We start from the raw sequence: 21,803 nt of genomic DNA, 5'->3' as shown, positions 1-21,803 counted from the left end.
CCTGTCAATCCCACTACTAGTTCATTTCTACCCAATCCTCATCACTCCCATGTTGCTTTCCCTTCTCCCAAATCTTCCATGTCTTTATTTTACTACTCTCATCTTCCTTCTAGTCCCTCTTTTTCCATCCCAAGTGAATTCTCCCTAATTCACCATAAAGAGTCATTTCTTCCACACTCATTCTAGGATGATATAAAATAAGAATGATTTAGAATTAGCTGTGTATTTTGCCAAAATAAGATGGCAACTATATTTTTGAAAGCTATAAATGTTAGTTATATGTCAAGAGTAACAATAAAAATGGAGCATATACCAAAATAAAAGAGACAATATTTAGATTAAAAATGTTTTTTCATGTATAAATAATTCACAGCCTTCAACAATAGAAAGAAAATTACATGATAGTCATTTGAAAAGTTCATTTATTATATACCAATATACACTTTCTGTAATAAAAAAGCCTCCCAATACATTGAACCATCTTATAAATGAAATAAGAAAATAAAGTTTTCATCTGTTTATAAATGGGGCTAAATTAACCAGTACAAGATGCCATATGTATGTCTGCCCTGCAGTATATGAGATCTATGATCCTGAAAAAGGCCATGAGAAAAAAATGGTGCTTTATTATTTGGCACTGTAGTATTGCTCTTGAATATTATATAATTACACATGTTGATATTTTCAAGTCAGTCATTTCAAATGTAAAGCATTCAAAATATATACAGATTTTACAGTTTTTCAATTTTTTGAATCAATCTTTGTTATTTACATTTAAATACATTCAGACCAAACATTTTTTTAACACTCAGAAGGTACCTTTTTTCACTTTCTATTTTGATACACTCTTTAGATGAATGAAAATAGAAATATATCTTAAAAATGCTATTTGGCAAACTTTTTCCAGTAATAGTAAGTCAGAAGTTATGATAGTTTCTAGTAATGCTCAATTTCCTTAACAAAGTGCACCATTTTACAGTATTATGACTCTAGAAAATAATACAGAAAACAAATATATATTTACTTAAGGCACATTCCAGCAAAAACTATTGAAATATGATTTAATTTTATCATACTTATATATACCTATATTTCATACTTGGCTGTACTAACATATACAATAAATGTGCTTGATACTGATTGAGAAAAAAAAAAGGAGCAAACTCCAGAAATTCTAGGCAATGAATATTAAATTTTAAATCCATTTCATGAAACTATGTTGTAGAAGTGAGCAAGAATAATCATTTGCATCTCTTTGTAGTGTTAGCATTTTTATTTTTATCGAAAATGGCTCAACATTGTCTTAAATAGAAAATGAATGTCAGCAAATACCTGTGCAAGCTAAAATGAATGAAATGCTATTTGAGACCTGCTAAATTAAAAGAACAACCTTAGTATTGATAATTATTTGCAAATAGGGAACTTATTTTCTTCTAGATGATTACGATAATATTGTAAACATTGAAGAAGAGCATTACTGAACTATATAACTCAGATTTCAAATTTAAAATATCCCCAATAAACAGATACATACACATGGATTTTTGAGCCCATCAAATTAATTCCCTATTCCCACCCCCAATAATATAAATGTTTGACTGTGAAGAGAGAAAACTACACATGTAAAAAATAAAAATCAAATGTACCATACATTAAAATTCTGATGACTACAGAATAAGATTATATACATAAACATATAGCAATCACAGTTTCCTGCACTGAATGTTTATCAAATAAAAATGTATCAAACAATACTGGGTAGTGTAGCTCCACGTGAATCGTGGTCTTCTAAAAATTCTGAATGAGAATGGAAGACGAGAGGGAGGGCATTGTTCAGTGACAAAACTATGACAAGAGGATTGGGAATAACATTGATAAATGCTTCCAGAACACGCAGTTTAGCTATAAGCATTGTTTTGCTGTTGCTCTATAATTTAAATAAAGCCCCTCTCTATGTTTCGTAAGATGTTTTAACATTTACAAAAGATCTACTGAATGAAGAAGTCACTAATTCAGTGTCACAAACAGGATGGGCAAAATATTCCTTTAGGGTTGACCATAAGATGTTCTAGCCTGGTGTCTCATGTACCGTGCAGAGACAGTTCATAAAACATGCCTTTTGCCTCTGTTATTAAATACACCCAGAGTATTTGGTGCAAGACTGAGGGAAGGCATTAAATGGTAATAGCTTTGCCACCAGGGCATTTTTGTTTGATGTTCTGAGAATACAGGAATTTGGTACTTTTGTGGGGGGAGAAGGTGGGAGGAGAGGGAAGAGGGTATTATCATGCAGCTACCCTTATTCTGCTTGTGCAGAAGCAAAAATACATCATCTCACACTGCTCTAGTAAAACCTGGGTAGAAATGTGCACCACAGATTTTAAACACATAAACAGCCATTTGTGACGAAAATGATGATTTCCTCTTCTGCAGGTGCCTGGTGGTATTGCTGGTAAACATCTTTGGAATCTTCCTGTTATTTCCTGTGAATAACATTCCAATCGAGATAACTCAAAAGTCTTTGGGAGCATAATTTGACAACTATCTCCAACAGGAAAATATAGTATTTTTCCTTGGGTTAGTGATGCTTGGAATTTGGGGGATTGCAAATCCAGTCAATTATAATGAGTGCCATGCTTCCAATCATAAAGATGATTCCAACCACAAGGAAAATTAAAGCCTGTAAGTCAGAGACAACTTGTCAGGGAACACAGAAACTATACTTCCTTAGTACAGTTTGCTTTTATAAGTTGCTTACTTAAGGCAGCCATCTGATTTGCATATTGAATTGTATTATCCTTATAGCTTAGATGTCCATGCCTAGCAGTTCAATCAGTTTAGAACTCTAGCTGGGGAAAGAGGGTGAATACAGTAGTAGAGAGATTTAACCCAAATGTTCAAAATAGAAAAATGCTTAATTGATTTGGTACACCAAAATGATGGAATACCCTGTAATCATTACAAATCAAGCAATAGAAAAAGATTTAATGACCTAGGGAGTGCTCACAATATTTTAGGTGAAAAGGGTCAGGTTATAGAAGAGTAGTATGTATGATATGATTAAATTTTTTAAAGCAAACAAAAACAAAAGCCTAATATAATGCATGTTTCATATTCCTTGAAAAAAACTTCAAAGTGTATGTGGGTGTATGTAATTACATATATACACATATATATACATGTACATATAATTACATACAAATATTTCATAATTTTAACACTAGAAGGAGCCTTATATATTACCACACAGATCAACCTCCTAATTCTACATACGAGGAAAGAGCAGCTGAAGTTTTTGTTTCACTAGAAAGGATCTAGGAGATAATTTTACTCACTTTTGTATCTGGTCAAACTGAAAATAAAAAACAAGTAATTTGCCAAGGTCGCACTGCTGTAAAAGTCCAAGCAGAATGGACTACATAGAGTGGAAATTATGGGGCAAGATGATGGGGGGGAGCTTTTGATACCAAAGTCCCTGAACCATCCGGAGAGGAGAATGATTCCCAGGCAAAATTCAGGGTCAATCAGTCAGACTCAAGCCTTAATATAATATCAAGCAGCCATTGATAATATTTAATATTGGAAAAACAATTATTTCTAGTATATATTTTTGTAGTACTATCATGGGAAAGAAATATATACCCCCCAGGTTAATAAGACTATAAATTATACTGTAAGATTAACTGGAAAATGAATGGTTCTGTTTCTTAGTCCACACCAGGGGACAACAAGGTACTGAGGAAGGGAAAACAGAAGCAATATTTTTTTTTTTTTGGCCTTACAAACCTAACGAATATGACCAAAATGTTTAAATTTTTTCATCACACTGCTAGGGAGCCTAATTCTTTTCTGCACAATTTCCTGTGGATAGTGCAGCAGTAGCTTGGTGGTGGAAACTGGAATATATGGAAACCTGTGGGCAAACTCCACTAGCATTTGACAGGTAGGAAGGACTCAGCACAAGACATTTAATACTTGAAGAGAAGAAATCCTGGAATCATCTGAGTGACAGAAATCCATGTCCCCTTTTGTCTCCACCAGAGCGTTCCAGCCCATCTTTGATTTTTGGTTCTTGTGCATCAATTCATTTTTTTGGAACCATATGCATGCATTTCCTGGTTTACTCTATGTAGTCAAAGAGCAAGTTATAATGGGAGAGATTGCAAACCTTACTTACCCCGACCTTTTGGGGTGACCTAAGAGGTTCTTTCTTGACAAGTTTAAGATAAAAAACTGCTGGAAGAATGAAAATCAGCATAGTGGCAGAAGAAGCCCCTGAGGAGAGATACCGGACAGGTCAAAGTCTTACTCAGCAGGTCTGACTCAGCAGGGCAGAGACTCAAGGGCATACACTTGAAAGAAACCAAATCTAAAGCGACCCTAATCAAAGCACGAAAAGCTCTATAAGCTCATGGATGCTTATTCAAAGAAGGTATGTTTATAAATAAAATTTAAATGCATCTAACCTCATAGCTGGCTAGTAAGTATACATCACATATAATAAACAACAAAAAGGCTGAATGGTACAAATTTATAGGAAATTAGTAATATAAACACATACTAAGAAGGCTGAACTCATCACACACCCTTCCCATCCACTTCTAACTTTTCAAGTTGCCTACACCTGAGTTTTTAAAGTTTTATATTGTATTTAAAATGTGAGTAAACCCTCAAATCAGCAGAATGGAAAATCAAATATATTACAAGGCCACCCGGTTAAGGGAAATAATATGCTTTACAAAGTCAACCTCCTCTTCCTCTAAAGACATCCTTTAAGGCTCAGCTGATACTCACAGACCTAAGAGGGCATCCTGTAGGTAAAATCTATCTTCCTTCCTCTTTTTGATGCAGAGTTAAAACTTAGGTCCAAATCCTGGGTTCACTCCAAGGTATATGACTTGACTTCTATGGGGCTCAGTTGCCTTGTCTGTCAGAAAAGGCAGCTAGACTAGATGACCTATAAAGTAGGTTTTAGCACTAACATTTTCTGATCCTATGAATAACGTCCAGCGTCACCTGGGAGGGAGGGACGGTGACCAGCTGGAGCCCAGCTGGACTACCAGGAATTCTGTGAGCCTGAGATGGACTGGGATGCTTGACCTCCCATCACTGGCTCCCTGTCCTCCATTTATGGACAGCTTGAGTTGATTAGATAAAAACCATTCTGAAACTTACCTATGAATCCAAAGATGTATTTTATAGTTGGCACCAGGATGACCAAAACATTATTAAGTGCAATAAGTATGGCTGCAATCAGGAAATGTCTTATCCAGCTGAAGGGTCTTTTGGGAAATAACAGTGTGGTCACTGATGTACGAATCTATAGCAAGAAAGTGCAAAGGCAAGGTCACTGCTTTGTTTTTTTTTTTAATTGAAGTATAGTTAATTTATAATGTTGTGTTAGTTTCAAGAGCATAGCAAAGTGATTCAGTTATACATATATATGTATTTTTTTTCTCTTTCAGATTCTTTTCCATTATAGGTTATTACAAGATACTGAGTATGGTTCCATGTGCTATATAATAGGTCCTTGTTGGTTACTTATTTTATATACAGTAATGTGTGTATTTTAATCCCAAACTCCTAATTTATTTCTATCCCCTTTCTGGATATCTAGATATCCCCTTCACTGCTTTGTCTTTAACTTTATCTACTATTTCAAATATTCTCACCCCTCTAAAGCATTTTCTTTGTTTTTCCTTTTTCTCCCAGAAAAGATCTTGATGCTGATTTTTTTTCAAATTTTAAAAATTTCAGTAAAGTAAAAATAACATAAAATGTACCATCTTAGTCATTTTAAAATGTACAGTCCAGTGGTATTAAGTACATTCATATTGTTGTGCAAGTTTGATGCTGATTTTTGATGTTTGGGAAAGTGTCATTTTCCTTGGTGATCTATCTTGTGCTCACTTTCTCGGCTTTCCGAATTTTTTTCTTGAAAATAATCTCAGTCAGAAAGAGATAAAAGAACAGATAAGATATATAATGCAGAGACACAGTAAAACCCTTGTTGATTTCTAATCATGTCTCATCAGCCTGGATTAAGTATGAAGGGCAAGCACTGAATTTATTATGTGATTGTGAACAGAATTTTTACAAACCTGGTGTTTCCTTTTTTTTTTTTTCCTCGGTGCGCGGGCCTCTCACTGTTGGGGCCTCTCCCGTTGCGGAGCACAGGCTCCGGACGTGCAGGCGCAGCGGCCATGGCTCACGGGCCCAGCAGCTCCGTGGCACGTGGGATCCTCCCGGACCGGGGCACGAACCTGTGTCCCCTGCATCGGGAGGCGGACTCTCAACCACTGCGCCACCAGGGAAGCCCAAACCTGGTGTTTCTTAATTTTACATTTGATTTACCATTTTTGCCGCCTGATATTTTAAAAAATATGATATATTTTGTGTTTCCTCCTTTCTCTTTTTCTCCTTTTACCTCCCCACAAGTATAGATTATAAATGCACAAAAGGCAAAGAACAAGACCTAATAATCTTAACATTCCTCATTTCTACCTTAGTGTCTTGCACGCAGGAGGCACTCAATAAATGTCTTAAATTGAACAGAGCAAAACTTTTTCCTCCCTCCCTTTGAGATCCTTGACCGATTTCAGCCCTATTTCAGCAGCTGAAATAAGTAGGGGAAGGGTCAAGAGAGGCTCCAGTTGTAGCACCTGCTCAAGTTACCCTGATGTAACCGGATAAAAAGATCCTTGTGGGTAGAGGGAGGGAGTGCCATTTATGTTTGAACAGCTTAACAAAGTTGGAAATATTCTTATCTTTGGAATCTTTTAGAGGACACTTTTGGACTTAGTGGAATTCGTTTATTGGCTTTTCAATAAGTGAGCACTTGAGTTAAGCTAGAACTTCCCATTTTTAGAAATGCTAGGATTGATTTTCACTTTAAAATTTTGCTTCTGAAATCTCTTAATGGTGTGGAGATGGGAATTCACTTAAAAGAGAGAAAGTGTAAAATATATTTTGAAACACACATATGAATGACAAAAACTTTGAGCTGAATTGCTTGCAGTGTCTAATGTGACATTCTCTTCATACCAGTCCACCAAAAATTAAAGCCATCTGCTTAGGTTTAAAAGGCAATTTCACTTCCAGAATGGCAAGGCCAGATAGTCTCTGGAAACGGTTTGTTTGTAACGGATTTTAAAATTTGGATGAGTGAAAATTATGAAACTCACTCTGAAAAGTAGACTGAGGAAAACAAGTGGTTTGATTTTGTTTTCCCCAGCAGCTTGGAAATTCTACATTATGTCCTACAATTAGTGCTTATTCAATATTGTCCAAACTTAATAAGCTTAAAATAAGCTCTCTATGGTCCATACATAGTGCTTAAGGATTTATTTGTCTGAAGGTGATAAACTTATAGCATAAACAAATAGAATACAGGTTATTTTCAGGCAGGGGTCACATGTATGTGCTTTTTTAGCCCTTTGTTGAAATAATGCCTTTAATTCTATAAGCTGAGTTAGAGGCAAACCTATATGTACAGGGCCTCTGAATGTAAATAAATACGGTTTCCTAAGGTCTCATGGCTCCCAGAAAGACTAAGATTTGGCCTAATGATGTAATAGTATAGAAAGTTTACAGGAATAATGGTTGAAGTAAATGGTGAAATCTTGCTCTTCAGAATGAATGAGTAACAAAATCCCAAACAGAACTGAAGGCATATAGAGTTGCCAGTGCGTTCCTAAAATGGGCAACAGGGCAAATAGGGAGATGGAAAGCTGCTGATGGTGGTAGTTGGTGGAAAAGAATAGAATGAAACTTGCTAGTCGTTCCATGTGTAAACGCTGCCTTGAGGAGTGAGCCTGGGACTGCGAGGTCCCCAGCAGCTCTATTTACCTGTGTCAAGATAGAGGTGACTCTGACTTATTACCCAGAAAGCCTTGCCTTCCGCCCCACTTATCTCAGTGCCCTTTTCTCTCTGACACAAACTGATAAGAACCTGGAAATGTGGGTCAGATGCTGTGCGTGGGGAAGTCCCCAGCCACAGCCCCGTGAATAATTCTAGAAAAGTTCCATGCAGTTCTAGAGAAAACATCTGTTATTTCTAGAGACAGCGTTCTGAACAGGAGCCTGTTAGGAGGTGCTGTGTTCTAAAGTGGGGACTCAGTGTGAGGTCAGAAACGTGGAGGTTGAGTAGAAATTGGGAGCCTTAGTTCTGAACTCTAAAAAAAAAATCCATTCTGTTGCTGAGAAGTGAACCATACTTCAGTAGGATTGCGTAGGACAAGAGTGTAGGAAATACCTATGCATCACTGTTCTATTCCAGTTCATAGCAACATCTGCCATATTTCTAGGCCTATATCTATATTCACTTCAAAACAGGAAGTCTGAAGGCAACATAAGTGAAAAGATTGGTTTTACTAAAATAAAATGAAGAGGAAGTAGCCAAAGAATCTGAGACACGATCTCCTTTTTTTTTTAAGGTTCGGTAGGTAGAATTTGAGTCTGTGTGTTCTTGATAAACCCATTAGGGTTATTGGGGTTTCTGTTTTTCATGGTAATGTGTGCATTTTCTGCATAAAGGGAAGCACAAGCTGAAAATGGCATTATTCGTCCTTGGGAAGGAGGTGCAGTCCCATAATAGACATGCCACTCCATATCACCCCCTCCCACTACTAAGAAAGAAAAAACAGTGTTGAGTGGCTTGTGAAAAAGCTAGAGTCTTAATTCTCTTTATTTATCTATTGTTCAATAAACACTTCAAGCACTTACTTTGTGCACTTTCTAAGAAGGAAAAAGCTAACCTGTCTGGAGAAAAGAAAGATAATAAATGGAGAGATAAAAGGAAAAAGCAACCACCACCATCAACAACAACAAAACTCTTGTCATCTCTTCTTGGGCTCCTAAGAAAAAGAACCAACATATTTGTTGAAAATAGGAGAATACAAAATAATACCTAAAAATGGTAGATTTTAATCCAGATTAAACCTAATCCATATTAGGTTTTATTTGTTTGTTTTATTATTTGTATGGGGGGATATCAAAGCGAAGTAAATAAACTTATTAGTCAAGAGTTCTCTTAATTCAAAGAAACTTGTCAGGAGAACCATGCTGTTTGACTCAGCATTTGACACATGGAAAATCTTGGTTCTAAACTGTAAGAAACAAACAAATACATCACAACCAACTTCTATCACTTTGGGAGAGAAGTGTCTGAATGTACCCTTGTGGCACTTGACTGGGACAGGGAGCCTGGACCCACTTTTATGTCATCCATCAAAACCATGGAGGCTTGGTTCAAATAGCTAAGATCCTCACCCAAACTGAAGTTCATGGCAAATGTCGGCAACGGGATGAATCTATGCTTTTGCTAGAAAAGGCAGTTTATACACCTCAAGAAAGGGCAAGATTCATTTGGAGACGATTTTCCTTAGCAAACCTTGCTGAGCTCATCTTGTGCCAGTCACTGTGCACACCGCTTACCTCCAGGGGAAAATGTGGACAGTCAAACAGACCATCTCAGTATAACGTTGTAGGGGTGAGGCAGAGTTACATGCAAAATGTTTCATGTAATGTTTAGCAACATTAAATGCTAATGTTGAGTTTAAATACATAATGAAGGATAGCAGTTAGTTTTCTGAAATTTGGTTCTAATGGTCAATTTTGGTTTTAATGGGCATCGGATGGGAAATGTTTCCAGACTACTATGGGAGATACAACTAATGGGAAATGTGTTGCCATTCCTGATGGTCAGATTTATGCCACTGCCTGATCTGTTATACAGGAGAAGAATTTCTGTGGATGATTTGGATTGTTAATGTCAAAGTGAAATGGTCATCACTAAATGAAAGGCTGACTTTCACTTCCCATTATCATGACCGCAGCCATCAGTGTCATGCTGTGAGCAATGCATTAGTTCAACTATTACCAAGTAGCTGAGTAACGACAGCCAAGTCCATTAATCTCTTGAGACCACAGCTTGAAAGCACTGTATTTAGGGTTTATGAATAAAGCAATACAGAAGCACATAACAGACTTCTTTTACAAAATGCTTTGATTCACCAATGATATGAGTGCCCACTGTATGCCAGAATTTAATCAGTAATATCTTTACACACAAAAAGAAGGGTTCCAGATATTCTTTTCTTGGCGATGCTGTTTGCTTGGAAATTTTACTCTATGGTACCCTTTCTGTCTACAGCTGTCTTCTGCCTTGTCCCCACAATGGAGCTGATTTTAGGCTAAAGATGAGTGCATAACATTTGAAATACTTCAGATATATGAGAGGCAAGACATTATTTAAAAGTAAACTCTTGGCCGCCATAGTAAAAAGGATCTGATTTCATGCACTCATGAAAAAGGAATGTGCCAAAAAATAATTCAGCCCACAAGCTGCATTTAAAGTGACCTCAGTGTCATTATATGAGCAGTCCTCATCTGCTTGGCCCTGTATGGAACATTCTGTGCAGGACAGTGCTGGCTACTGATTTTTCCCCCTAAAATGAATGGTAAATTCAGTGCTTATGAAAGTAGAAGAGTTGGCAGGAAAGTGAAGACTTGTGTTTATCCATAGGTGGTGATTTTAACTCATGCAGCCCAAGTCTCCATGACCAGCTCTGCTCTGTGATCCCAGAACAACTGGCGCCAATGGCAAATGCCATGTAGGGACCATCCTAGTACGAGTCTGGCAAGAGGGGTGTGTGTCAGTCTTGGGGGCAGTAGAAGAAGAGACATGTGATGGATAACATGACTATTTTTCAAGAAATTTGGTTCTAGTGTGTAATTTACTTAACATGAATCTCCTTCTCATTAGCCTTCAAGAAATCAGATTAAATAAGGTGACTTTTGGATGTTTAGGTAGCACAATAAAATCGGGGGAGAAAATGAAATACCTTCAGAATTGTGGTGAAAATGTAATATGATTTGAAAGTGAATGTGGTTTTGGCTTTCAAATTTCAGAAGTTATATGAATTCCTACTCATTTCTACTAATCCACAAGAGAGAAGCTCAAGATCTGCTTTTTTGAATTTGAGTTTAAAAATTAATTTCAGTTTCATTAAGTCCCATTTGGTTTTTTTTTGTTTTTGTTTCCATTTCTCTAGGAGGTGGGTCAAAAAGGATCTTGCTATGATTTTGCACAGCAAAGGAAACCATCAACAAGATGAAAAGACAACCCTCAGAATGGGAGAAAGTCTTTGCAAATGAAGCAACTGACAAAGGATTAATCTCTAAAACATACAAGCAACTCATGCAGCTCAATATCAAAAAAGCAAACAACCCAATACAAAAATGGGCAACTATTTCATAAATTAAGACACCGAGGTACTAAGGAATGAAGGGATGTTCTCAAGGGCTCCTAACTAGTAAGTTGGTTAGGGTCTGGACTCAAATTCAGGCCCCACTTTCCTTCCAGTGGACACAGAATGAGGCAAAGACTTAGCTTTCCCATAATTCAAAAAGAGTCATGTACCACAATGTTCATTGCAGCTCTATTTACAATAGCCAGGACATGGAAGCAACCTAAGTGTCCATCAACAGATGAATGGATAAAGAAGATGTGGCACATATATACAATGGAATATTCTCAGCCATAAAAAGGAACGGAACAGAGTTATTTGTAGTGAGGTGGATGGACCTAGAGACTGTCATACAGAGTGAAGTAAGTCAGAAATTATACTCTAATAAAGATGTTAAAAAATTAATTTCAACCTCGATAAAGCTGTAAAACAAACAAATACATAGAAATAAATTTTGTGATTTTTCCCCCTACATTTAAAAAGTACTTAACATTTAAAAATACTTGCTCTAGCAAGTATTCCCTGGCAGTCCAGTGGTTAGGACTCTGTGCTTTCACTGCCAAGGGCATGGATTGGATCCCTGGTTGGGGAACTATAAGCCCACAAGCCACGCAGTGCAGCCAAAAATAATTTGAAAAATTTTTTTAAATAGAAAATTAAAAAAATACTTGCTCTGTCTACATAGTCAATTTTAAGTGGGTTCAAAATGCTATATAAAAAAATAATGTTCCTGGGCATTGCATTATAATTAAATCAGCCTCAAGTCAGAGCGTATTTACTAATCTGTGGTGTCAAGCAGGATTCTTTCACCAAAGCCATGTACTTACAGGGAACAGCACTATGGGCACGGTTAGTGTTACTGCCACAAGGACGGCCAGGCGCACCATGAGGAGAGGGGTGTCAAATGTGTACACTTTGCTGTAAGCATGAAGCAATTCATCTTCAACGTCTCCTGCAAAGAGGAAGAGGAGAATGAGTCCACTAGGCGTAGTCAAATCGGCACTCCTTACCTAAGACAACGTTTTACAGAAGGAACACAGTATAGTAGAAAGAACCCAGGTCTGGGAATCCAGACACCTCTGTCTTTATCCTGTCTCTTAGCTTATTAGCTATGTGACCTTTGTTCAAATGAACAAAGGGGCCCTGAAGCTTGGAAAGTCGCAGGAGGTAATATAAAATTGCTAAGGCTCTTCTCTAGGTCATTTGCATTGTGATAAATCTTTCTCTGCTATACAGAAGCATCCCAAAACAGAGGACAGGCTGAGGTCCTCTGGTTGAAAGGGATGAAAGAGCCAAGCCTCATCAGCCTGTCCCTCACGTCTTGCCACCTCCCTCCACCCTCACCTGCCCAGTGAGCCCCGAAGCAGCTTCTCCAAACCCAGTATGGAAACCCTAGGACAAATGATCTTTAACACTTTTTCAAGCCCAACAGTTATGACTCTATCATGACACTGACAGACACACTTCTGGGCTTTTTCAAGTTTTTGTTTGTCTCACTGAGTTGAGACTCATTAGATTAAGTAACAAAGATGAATTAGTATGATTGTTATAGGGTCTCCCAATGAATACCGCTATAAGATTAAGATGCTGCCCTCCCGGAAAACACACTTCTGTCAGAATTCCAGGCATAAATGACAAGGAAATGCTTACAGAATCAGATGTACTCTTGATTTTCCCACTACTCCCCTCAAAATCAGACAAAGGGGGTTAAAAATACCTTCAAAGGCATTGACCCAATTTTCATTAATTCACAACCAGCAAAGAGTTAATGCCCAATCTAAATCAGTGCTTGGTTAAAAGCCAAATATTAGTCAAAAAAACAAAACCAAACAAAACAAGCAAATGGTGCCCCCTCCGGTATCTTCCTACCCAATTTGTCTTGCAATCAATTTAATTTACCAAGTCAGCAGGGGAAAAAAAATGCAAAATGTTAGAGAGGCTTATTTTAAAAACATATTTATGTTGATAACATTGATTTGTGTTAATGTTTGATTCCCTGAAATTTGTCTGCTTCACTGAAGAGAAGAACAATCCTGCTCCTTTTGTGTCCTGTTAAGATGCCACAGAGGATATGTTTTCGGCATAATCAAACGTGGCCATAAGTCACTTTGTTTTTTGATAGTACGTCCCCAGATCGAAAGGAATTCTGTCATGTCCTTTTTTCTTAGGAAACCATTCACTATAACAGAAGAGAATGAGATAACCCAGAAAATTTGTCTAATGCTCCAAGCCCCCAGATTTGACTTGACTGGTAAACAAGAAGCAGGTTCCAACTCAAGGACTTGGTACTTTTTCTGCCATTTGCTTGGTAGTTAGTTATTCCACTAAAAGAGCTTTACAACATGCAATCTGATTCACTCTCACAGTATATATGTAGCTTTAGATGGCTTAGAGAGTCAAGCCAAAGAAATATCCTCTATCCCCTAAGGAAAATAATTAAATTAGAGGGAAGGTTTTTACAAAATATGTGTGAATTCACGAATTATTATAACCTGTTAGGCAGCCTGGTTCAGTTTCCATTTTCTTAGGTCAAATGATGAGACTAAAATAGCACGTTAATTGAGCATGTGCATCTACAGATCATGCTGTTTATTGAGAGTAATTAAAAGAATTATACCTACCCGGATGAATGATCAGTCCAACTAGGATTTGCACAAAGAAAATGACTTTGACAGAGTGACCTACCATAAAAGGTTAGGTAACCAAAGAGGGCAGCAAGCAGGTACATGACAAGCATCCCCGTGATGGAAACATTTGACACTGTTTGCATCTTCCTCCGGGACCGACTGAAAAGAAAAAGAACACTGAGCTTTGGTTTTCTGAACAGATGAAAATATCACTACTTACAATTAAAATTTTAAAAATAATGAAAGAATGCGTGCCTGTGTTACTCATTATAAAACCACATTTCTAGTGCAGAAACACAGCTTATTTAAATTTGCCTTAGGGAATTATGGAGGATTTGTTTCCATTTTTCTTAAATGCTACTTCTTTAGTCTTAGAAAGACCTGTTTTCCTAGATGAGGATCAGTTTATTTTATGTTGATAAGTATGCTTGTTTATTGAGTATTTAAGAATGTAATTAGCACAAAGGTCAAAGTGGCTCCTAATGTAGAAAGACTTCATATTTCATAGTGAGATAGATTTGAGGACCAGAATCCACTAGAAACAGCAAAGCACTACTTCCAGGAGTCCAGACTACCTGAAGCCTGATATCGTTACCTGGACAGCTTCTGGAAACCATTCTAGAGGCACCTGGCTGCTGACACTGGGGTAACTGCTCTCACTTCTCTGTCTTTCGGCTCAGCTCAAGTGTAGGGTAACTGCTACATGGGATTTTCCAAGTAAATCAAAGACATCAAAATAATTGAAAGTGCTCTATAAGTTTTTTAAGAGGTAAATCTGAATATATGGGGCAAGTTATTGTTATTTAGTGAGAACAAAGACTGAGGTTATTGAAGTCTGGGTAAAGAAGATGAGAATTATAGGACCACCTCCCCTCAGGGTAAAGGAAGAAGCTGCTGTAGTGGGCTCAGACCCACTCATCCCCAAGGGCATGTTAACAACCTCAAAAGGAAAAGAGTATTAAGGAATCATAGAATATCAGCTGGAAGAAGGAAGATTGTCTAGCCAGTGTCTCCATTATACAGATTAGACGATGAAGGCCAGATACCGGCACATCCCAGTGGTGGAATGTCTTCTAGGCAAGGGTTAAAGACTGACCACAGGTGACATCAGTGGCTTAGCCAGGCCACGCTAATCATAATTTTTGGTCTTCATGGGTGTGGGTCATTTCCAGTTCAGGTGACCTCACGTCTTCCCACCAATATTCAAATTCAGATTCCCCATGCTTGCCAAAATCCTTACAGACATTGGCTCATCCTCCCCCTGTCCTGAACCCCTCCCCTGGATCATTAGGATGAAGGAACAGGAGAAAAGGAAGCAGTGAGGGGACTGATTCGCACCTTTGTGGCAAAAGCACATTACTGATGAGTGGTTATAGCATAAACCTCCTGTGAAGACAAAGCTGTAAACTATGCTTCTGTATAAAGCACCTTTGAAAATATGAGCACGTTTTCAAAGCAAATTAGAATGCTAAAATGATGGCTGCCTTACTCTTTAAGTTCACTGTAGATGGGAAGGACCTCAGGGTGGCATACAAAAGCAAATGCTAGGATGGGAATTGCGTAGGCCGTCTGAAAAACAAAGACAACACTGCATGTTTAGCATTCCAACACAGAGAGCTACCCCAGGCCATCTCAGCTTGTGAGATAAAAACTCAGAGGCCACGTTGCTAGGCTCTTAGAGGCCTAGACCTCTCACTTACCCGGGAGTTGAATACAAAGTATTTGGGCTGACACTTGTCATCACTGTGTGCTTCATACTCTACTCCACTGCCATGAATAGAGCCCTTGGCCTGGTTCTCATCTAGCCCTGCAGGATTCTGGTGGGTGTAATCCATCATGAAGTTTACACCGCTACTCTCAGAGTTGTTGGGTAACATCATCACGTGCATTGGAACTGTATTGTTGAATGTCAGATTCCCAACATTGTGATCCAGAACAGGCAGAGGGCAGGGTATTTGGAATTTCTTGTAAATCACCTAGACCCGGTCATTAACACAACAACAACAAGTCAGCCAACTCTCTCCCTTAGAGCCAACAAGACAGTATTTTGCGTGAATCTATCCCAAACTTCATGCATACTCTTCCATGAGAAAGATGATCGTTTTCTTGCTACATTGCATCTCTTTCATTTCTTCAAACTAATGAAAATAGGGGTCATCAGGAAATTCCCCCCTCCTCCTTTGCCTCTTTGGGGAAATGCTATATAAATGTTGGCATTCATGAGATTAGCAGAAATTCCCCCTTTTGGAGGGGAGAGGGAGTGGTGTGGGGAGAGGATTTCTTTCTTTAATTTCACTGTGGTCACCTTCTCTTCATGGGTAGAATGAGTAAGAGAAAATGGCTGATTCATGTAAATATGGCTAATTCTACAGCCTACTCATTTATCTTCTGGGACTCTTCACTTCTTTTTCCTCCGCCTGTCTAAATACTGGGTTGTTGTCACATTTCTGCTTGAAGTGTTCCTTTCGTCCAAATATAAATTCAGTATGCCTAGAACATACTATTAGCAATGGTCTTGACATTCCAGCTCAACTATTTTTAAACTCATGACTGTTCTTTTCTCATTCCAAATGAGAATACAAGGAAATTGCTTGTGATGCAAGAACTATTTCATGCTAATGATGTGCTTGAACAAAAATGAGGACACCAGTTCAGGCACTGAAAGCATCACACGCCTACCAAGCTACAAGGATCATGTCAAAAATCACTTACCACGCTGACAAAAAACACCATGCAGGTAAGAGAAAAGCCGCTGGTATAACCAAGGTAACCTAGGAGTTAGCAGAGAAATTCCGGAAGGTGAATATGGCATCCACAATCAGCTTACCTCTTGGAATACAAAATGAAAATAAAAATGGAAAATGATTTTACCTAAATTTTTAAGAAGAGAAAGTGGAAGAATGATTCCAACTGACACAAATATGACGAGGTAGTTGCCGTTGACATACCATTCTCTAGAAAAGAGAGACCAGAATATTAGGATCAGAAAAGACCAAGTAAGTGAGAGAGTGGCATGGACATATATACACTACCAAATGTAAAATAGATAGCTAGTGGGAAGCAGCTGCATAGCACAGGGAGATCAGCTCGGTGCTTTGTGACCACCTAGAGGGGTGGGATAGGGAGGGTGGGAGGGAGGGAGATGCAAGAGGGAACAGATATGGGGACATATGTATATGTATAACTGACTCACTTTGTTATAAAGCAGAAACTGACACACCATTGTAAGGCAATTATACTCTAATAAAGATGTTAAAAAATTAATTTCAACCTCGATAAAGCTGTAAAACAAACAAATACATAGAAATAAATTTTGTGATTTTTCCCCCTACATTTAAAAAGTACTTAACATTTAAAAATACTTGCTCTAGCAAGTATTCCCTGGCAGTCCAGTGGTTAGGACTCTGTGCTTTCACTGCCAAGGGCATGGATTGGATCCCTGGTTGGGGAACTATAAGCCCACAAGCCACGCAGTGCAGCCAAAAATAATTTGAAAAATTTTTTTAAATAGAAAATTAAAAAAATACTTGCTCTGTCTACATAGTCAATTTTAAGTGGGTTCAAAATGCTATATAAAAAAATAATGTTCCTGGGCATTGCATTATAATTAAATCAGCCTCAAGTCAGAGCGTATTTACTAATCTGTGGTGTCAAGCAGGATTCTTTCACCAAAGCCATGTACTTACAGGGAACAGCACTATGGGCACGGTTAGTGTTACTGCCACAAGGACGGCCAGGCGCACCATGAGGAGAGGGGTGTCAAATGTGTACACTTTGCTGTAAGCATGAAGCAATTCATCTTCAACGTCTCCTGCAAAGAGGAAGAGGAGAATGAGTCCACTAGGCGTAGTCAAATCGGCACTCCTTACCTAAGACAACGTTTTACAGAAGGAACACAGTATAGTAGAAAGAACCCAGGTCTGGGAATCCAGACACCTCTGTCTTTATCCTGTCTCTTAGCTTATTAGCTATGTGACCTTTGTTCAAATGAACAAAGGGGCCCTGAAGCTTGGAAAGTCGCAGGAGGTAATATAAAATTGCTAAGGCTCTTCTCTAGGTCATTTGCATTGTGATAAATCTTTCTCTGCTATACAGAAGCATCCCAAAACAGAGGACAGGCTGAGGTCCTCTGGTTGAAAGGGATGAAAGAGCCAAGCCTCATCAGCCTGTCCCTCACGTCTTGCCACCTCCCTCCACCCTCACCTGCCCAGTGAGCCCCGAAGCAGCTTCGCCAAACCCAGTATGGAAACCCTAGGACAAATGATCTTTAACACTTTTTCAAGCTCAACAGTTATGACTCTATCATGACACTGACAGACACACTTCTGGGCTTTTTCAAGTTTTTGTTTGTCTCACTGAGTTGAGACTCATTAGATTAAGTAACAAAGATGAATTAGTATGATTGTTATAGGGTCTCCCAATGAATACCGCTATAAGATTAAGATGCTGCCCTCCCGGAAAACACACTTCTGTCAGAATTCCAGGCATAAATGACAAGGAAATGCTTACAGAATCAGATGTACTCTTGATTTTCCCACTACTCCCCTCAAAATCAGACAAAGGGGGTTAAAAATACCTTCAAAGGCATTGACCCAATTTTCATTAATTCACAACCAGCAAAGAGTTAATGCCCAATCTAAATCAGTGCTTGGTTAAAAGCCAAATATTAGTCAAAAAAAAAAAAAAAAAAACAAAACAAGCAAATGGTGCCCCCTCCGGTATCTTCCTACCCAATTTGTCTTGCAATCAATTTAATTTACCAAGTCAGCAGGGGAAAAAAAATGCAAAATGTTAGAGAGGCTTATTTTAAAAACATATTTATGTTGATAACATTGATTTGTGTTAATGTTTGATTCCCTGAAATTTGTCTGCTTCACTGAAGAGAAGAACAATCCTGCTCCTTTTGTGTCCTGTTAAGATGCCACAGAGGATATGTTTTCGGCATAATCAAACGTGGCCATAAGTCACTTTGTTTTTTGATAGTACGTCCCCAGATCGAAAGGAATTCTGTCATGTCCTTTTTTCTTAGGAAACCATTCACTATAACAGAAGAGAATGAGATAACCCAGAAAATTTGTCTAATGCTCCAAGCCCCCAGATTTGACTTGACTGGTAAACAAGAAGCAGGTTCCAACTCAAGGACTTGGTACTTTTTCTGCCATTTGCTTGGTAGTTAGTTATTCCACTAAAAGAGCTTTACAACATGCAATCTGATTCACTCTCACAGTATATATGTAGCTTTAGATGGCTTAGAGAGTCAAGCCAAAGAAATATCCTCTATCCCCTAAGGAAAATAATTAAATTAGAGGGACGGTTTTTACAAAATATGTGTGAATTCACGAATTATTATAACCTGTTAGGCAGCCTGGTTCAGTTTCCATTTTCTTAGGTCAAATGATGAGACTAAAATAGCACGTTAATTGAGCATGTGCATCTACAGATCATGCTGTTTATTGAGAGTAATTAAAAGAATTATACCTACCCGGATGAATGATCAGTCCAACTAGGATTTGCACAAAGAAAATGACTTTGACAGAGTGACCTACCATAAAAGGTTAGGTAACCAAAGAGGGCAGCAAGCAGGTACATGACAAGCATCCCCGTGATGGAAACATTTGACACTGTTTGCATCTTCCTCCGGGACCGACTGAAAAGAAAAAGAACACTGAGCTTTGGTTTTCTGAACAGATGAAAATATCACTACTTACAATTAAAATTTTAAAAATAATGAAAGAATGCGAGCCTGTGTTACTCATTATAAAACCACATTTCTAGTGCAGAAACACAGCTTATTTAAATTTGCCTTAGGGAATTATGGAGGATTTGTTTCCATTTTTCTTAAATGCTACTTCTTTAGTCTTAGAAAGACCTGTTTTCCTAGATGAGGATCAGTTTATTTTATGTTGATAAGTATGCTTGTTTATTGAGTATTTAAGAATGTAATTAGCACAAAGGTCAAAGTGGCTCCTAATGTAGAAAGACTTCATATTTCATAGTGAGATAGATTTGAGGACCAGAATCCACTAGAAACAGCAAAGCACTACTTCCAGGAGTCCAGACTACCTGAAGCCTGATATCGTTACCTGGACAGCTTCTGGAAACCATTCTAGAGGCACCTGGCTGCTGACACTGGGGTAACTGCTCTCACTTCTCTGTCTTTCGGCTCAGCTCAAGTGTAGGGTAACTGCTACATGGGATTTTCCAAGTAAATCAAAGACATCAAAATAATTGAAAGTGCTCTATAAGTTTTTTAAGAGGTAAATCTGAATATATGGGGCAAGTTATTGTTATTTAGTGAGAACAAAGACTGAGGTTATTGAAGTCTGGGTAAAGAAGATGAGAATTATAGGACCACCTCCCCTCAGGGTAAAGGAAGAAGCTGCTGTAGTGGGCTCAGACCCACTCATCCCCAAGGGCATGTTAACAACCTCAAAAGGAAAAGAGTATTAAGGAATCATAGAATATCAGCTGGAAGAAGGAAGATTGTCTAGCCAGTGTCTCCATTATACAAATTAGACGATGAAGGCCAGATACCGGCACATCCCAGTGGTGGAATGTCTTCTAGGCAAGGGTTAAAGACTGACCACAGGTGACATCAGTGGCTTAGCCAGGCCACGCTAATCATAATTTTTGGTCTTCATGGGTGTGGGTCATTTCCAGTTCAGGTGACCTCACGTCTTCCCACCAATATTCAAATTCAGATTCCCCATGCTTGCCAAAATCCTTACAGACATTGGCTCATCCTCCCCCTGTCCTGAACCCCTCCCCTGGATCATTAGGATGAAGGAACAGGAGAAAAGGAAGCAGTGAGGGGACTGATTCGCACCTTTGTGGCAAAAGCACATTACTGATGAGTGGTTATAGCATAAACCTCCTGTGAAGACAAAGCTGTAAACTATGCTTCTGTATAAAGCACCTTTGAAAATATGAGCACGTTTTCAAAGCAAATTAGAATGCTAAAATGATGGCTGCCTTACTCTTTAAGTTCACTGTAGATGGGAAGGACCTCAGGGTGGCATACAAAAGCAAATGCTAGGATGGGAATTGCGTAGGCCGTCTGAAAAACAAAGACAACACTGCATGTTTAGCATTCCAACACAGAGAGCTACCCCAGGCCATCTCAGCTTGTGAGATAAAAACTCAGAGGCCACGTTGCTAGGCTCTTAGAGGCCTAGACCTCTCACTTACCCGGGAGTTGAATACAAAGTATTTGGGCTGACACTTGTCATCACTGTGTGCTTCATACTCTACTCCACTGCCATGAATAGAGCCCTTGGCCTGGTTCTCATCTAGCCCTGCAGGATTCTGGTGGGTGTAATCCATCATGAAGTTTACACCGCTACTCTCAGAGTTGTTGGGTAACATCATCACGTGCATTGGAACTGTATTGTTGAATGTCAGATTCCCAACATTGTGATCCAGAACAGGCAGAGGGCAGGGTATTTGGAATTTCTTGTAAATCACCTAGACCCGGTCATTAACACAACAACAACAAGTCAGCCAACTCTCTCCCTTAGAGCCAACAAGACAGTATTTTGCGTGAATCTATCCCAAACTTCATGCATACTCTTCCATGAGAAAGATGATCGTTTTCTTGCTACATTGCATCTCTTTCATTTCTTCAAACTAATGAAAATAGGGGTCATCAGGAAATTCCCCCCTCCTCCTTTGCCTCTTTGGGGAAATGCTATATAAATGTTGGCATTCATGAGATTAGCAGAAATTCCCCCTTTTGGAGGGGAGAGGGAGTGGTGTGGGGAGAGGATTTCTTTCTTTAATTTCACTGTGGTCACCTTCTCTTCATGGGTAGAATGAGTAAGAGAAAATGGCTGATTCATGTAAATATGGCTAATTCTACAGCCTACTCATTTATCTTCTGGGACTCTTCACTTCTTTTTCCTCCGCCTGTCTAAATACTGGGTTGTTG

General features: G+C 38.5%; 1 protein-coding gene across 1 annotated transcript in view; it reads right to left on the bottom strand.

The window, feature by feature from the left end:
• Positions 1-447: 447 nt before the first annotated feature.
• The window catches only part of SLC38A4 (solute carrier family 38 member 4), a 53,622-nt gene continuing 32,266 nt past the window's right edge, over positions 448-21,803 (bottom strand). The window contains exons 11-24 of the mRNA XM_055085730.1: positions 21,065-21,340; positions 20,854-20,933; positions 19,423-19,523; positions 17,563-17,687; positions 16,940-16,981; positions 16,748-16,823; positions 16,589-16,647; positions 15,577-15,852; positions 15,366-15,445; positions 13,935-14,035; positions 12,077-12,201; positions 5,176-5,320; positions 4,178-4,275; positions 448-2,680 (exon numbers count right to left, since the gene is read on the bottom strand). Coding sequence (XP_054941705.1) covers positions 2,579-2,680; positions 4,178-4,275; positions 5,176-5,320; positions 12,077-12,201; positions 13,935-14,035; positions 15,366-15,445; positions 15,577-15,852; positions 16,589-16,647; positions 16,748-16,823; positions 16,940-16,981; positions 17,563-17,687; positions 19,423-19,523; positions 20,854-20,933; positions 21,065-21,340 — 1,686 coding nt within the window. The 3' untranslated portion in view covers positions 448-2,578. The remainder of the gene's footprint in view (positions 2,681-4,177; positions 4,276-5,175; positions 5,321-12,076; positions 12,202-13,934; positions 14,036-15,365; positions 15,446-15,576; positions 15,853-16,588; positions 16,648-16,747; positions 16,824-16,939; positions 16,982-17,562; positions 17,688-19,422; positions 19,524-20,853; positions 20,934-21,064; positions 21,341-21,803) is intronic.

The sequence above is a fragment of the Physeter macrocephalus genome, chromosome 6, assembly GCF_002837175.3.
Source record: "Physeter macrocephalus isolate SW-GA chromosome 6, ASM283717v5, whole genome shotgun sequence".
In the NCBI taxonomy this organism is placed as follows: domain Eukaryota; kingdom Metazoa; phylum Chordata; class Mammalia; order Artiodactyla; family Physeteridae; genus Physeter; species Physeter macrocephalus.
The sequence above is the reverse complement of the archived record's forward strand: the minus strand, read 5'-3'. Positions and strand labels throughout refer to the sequence as shown.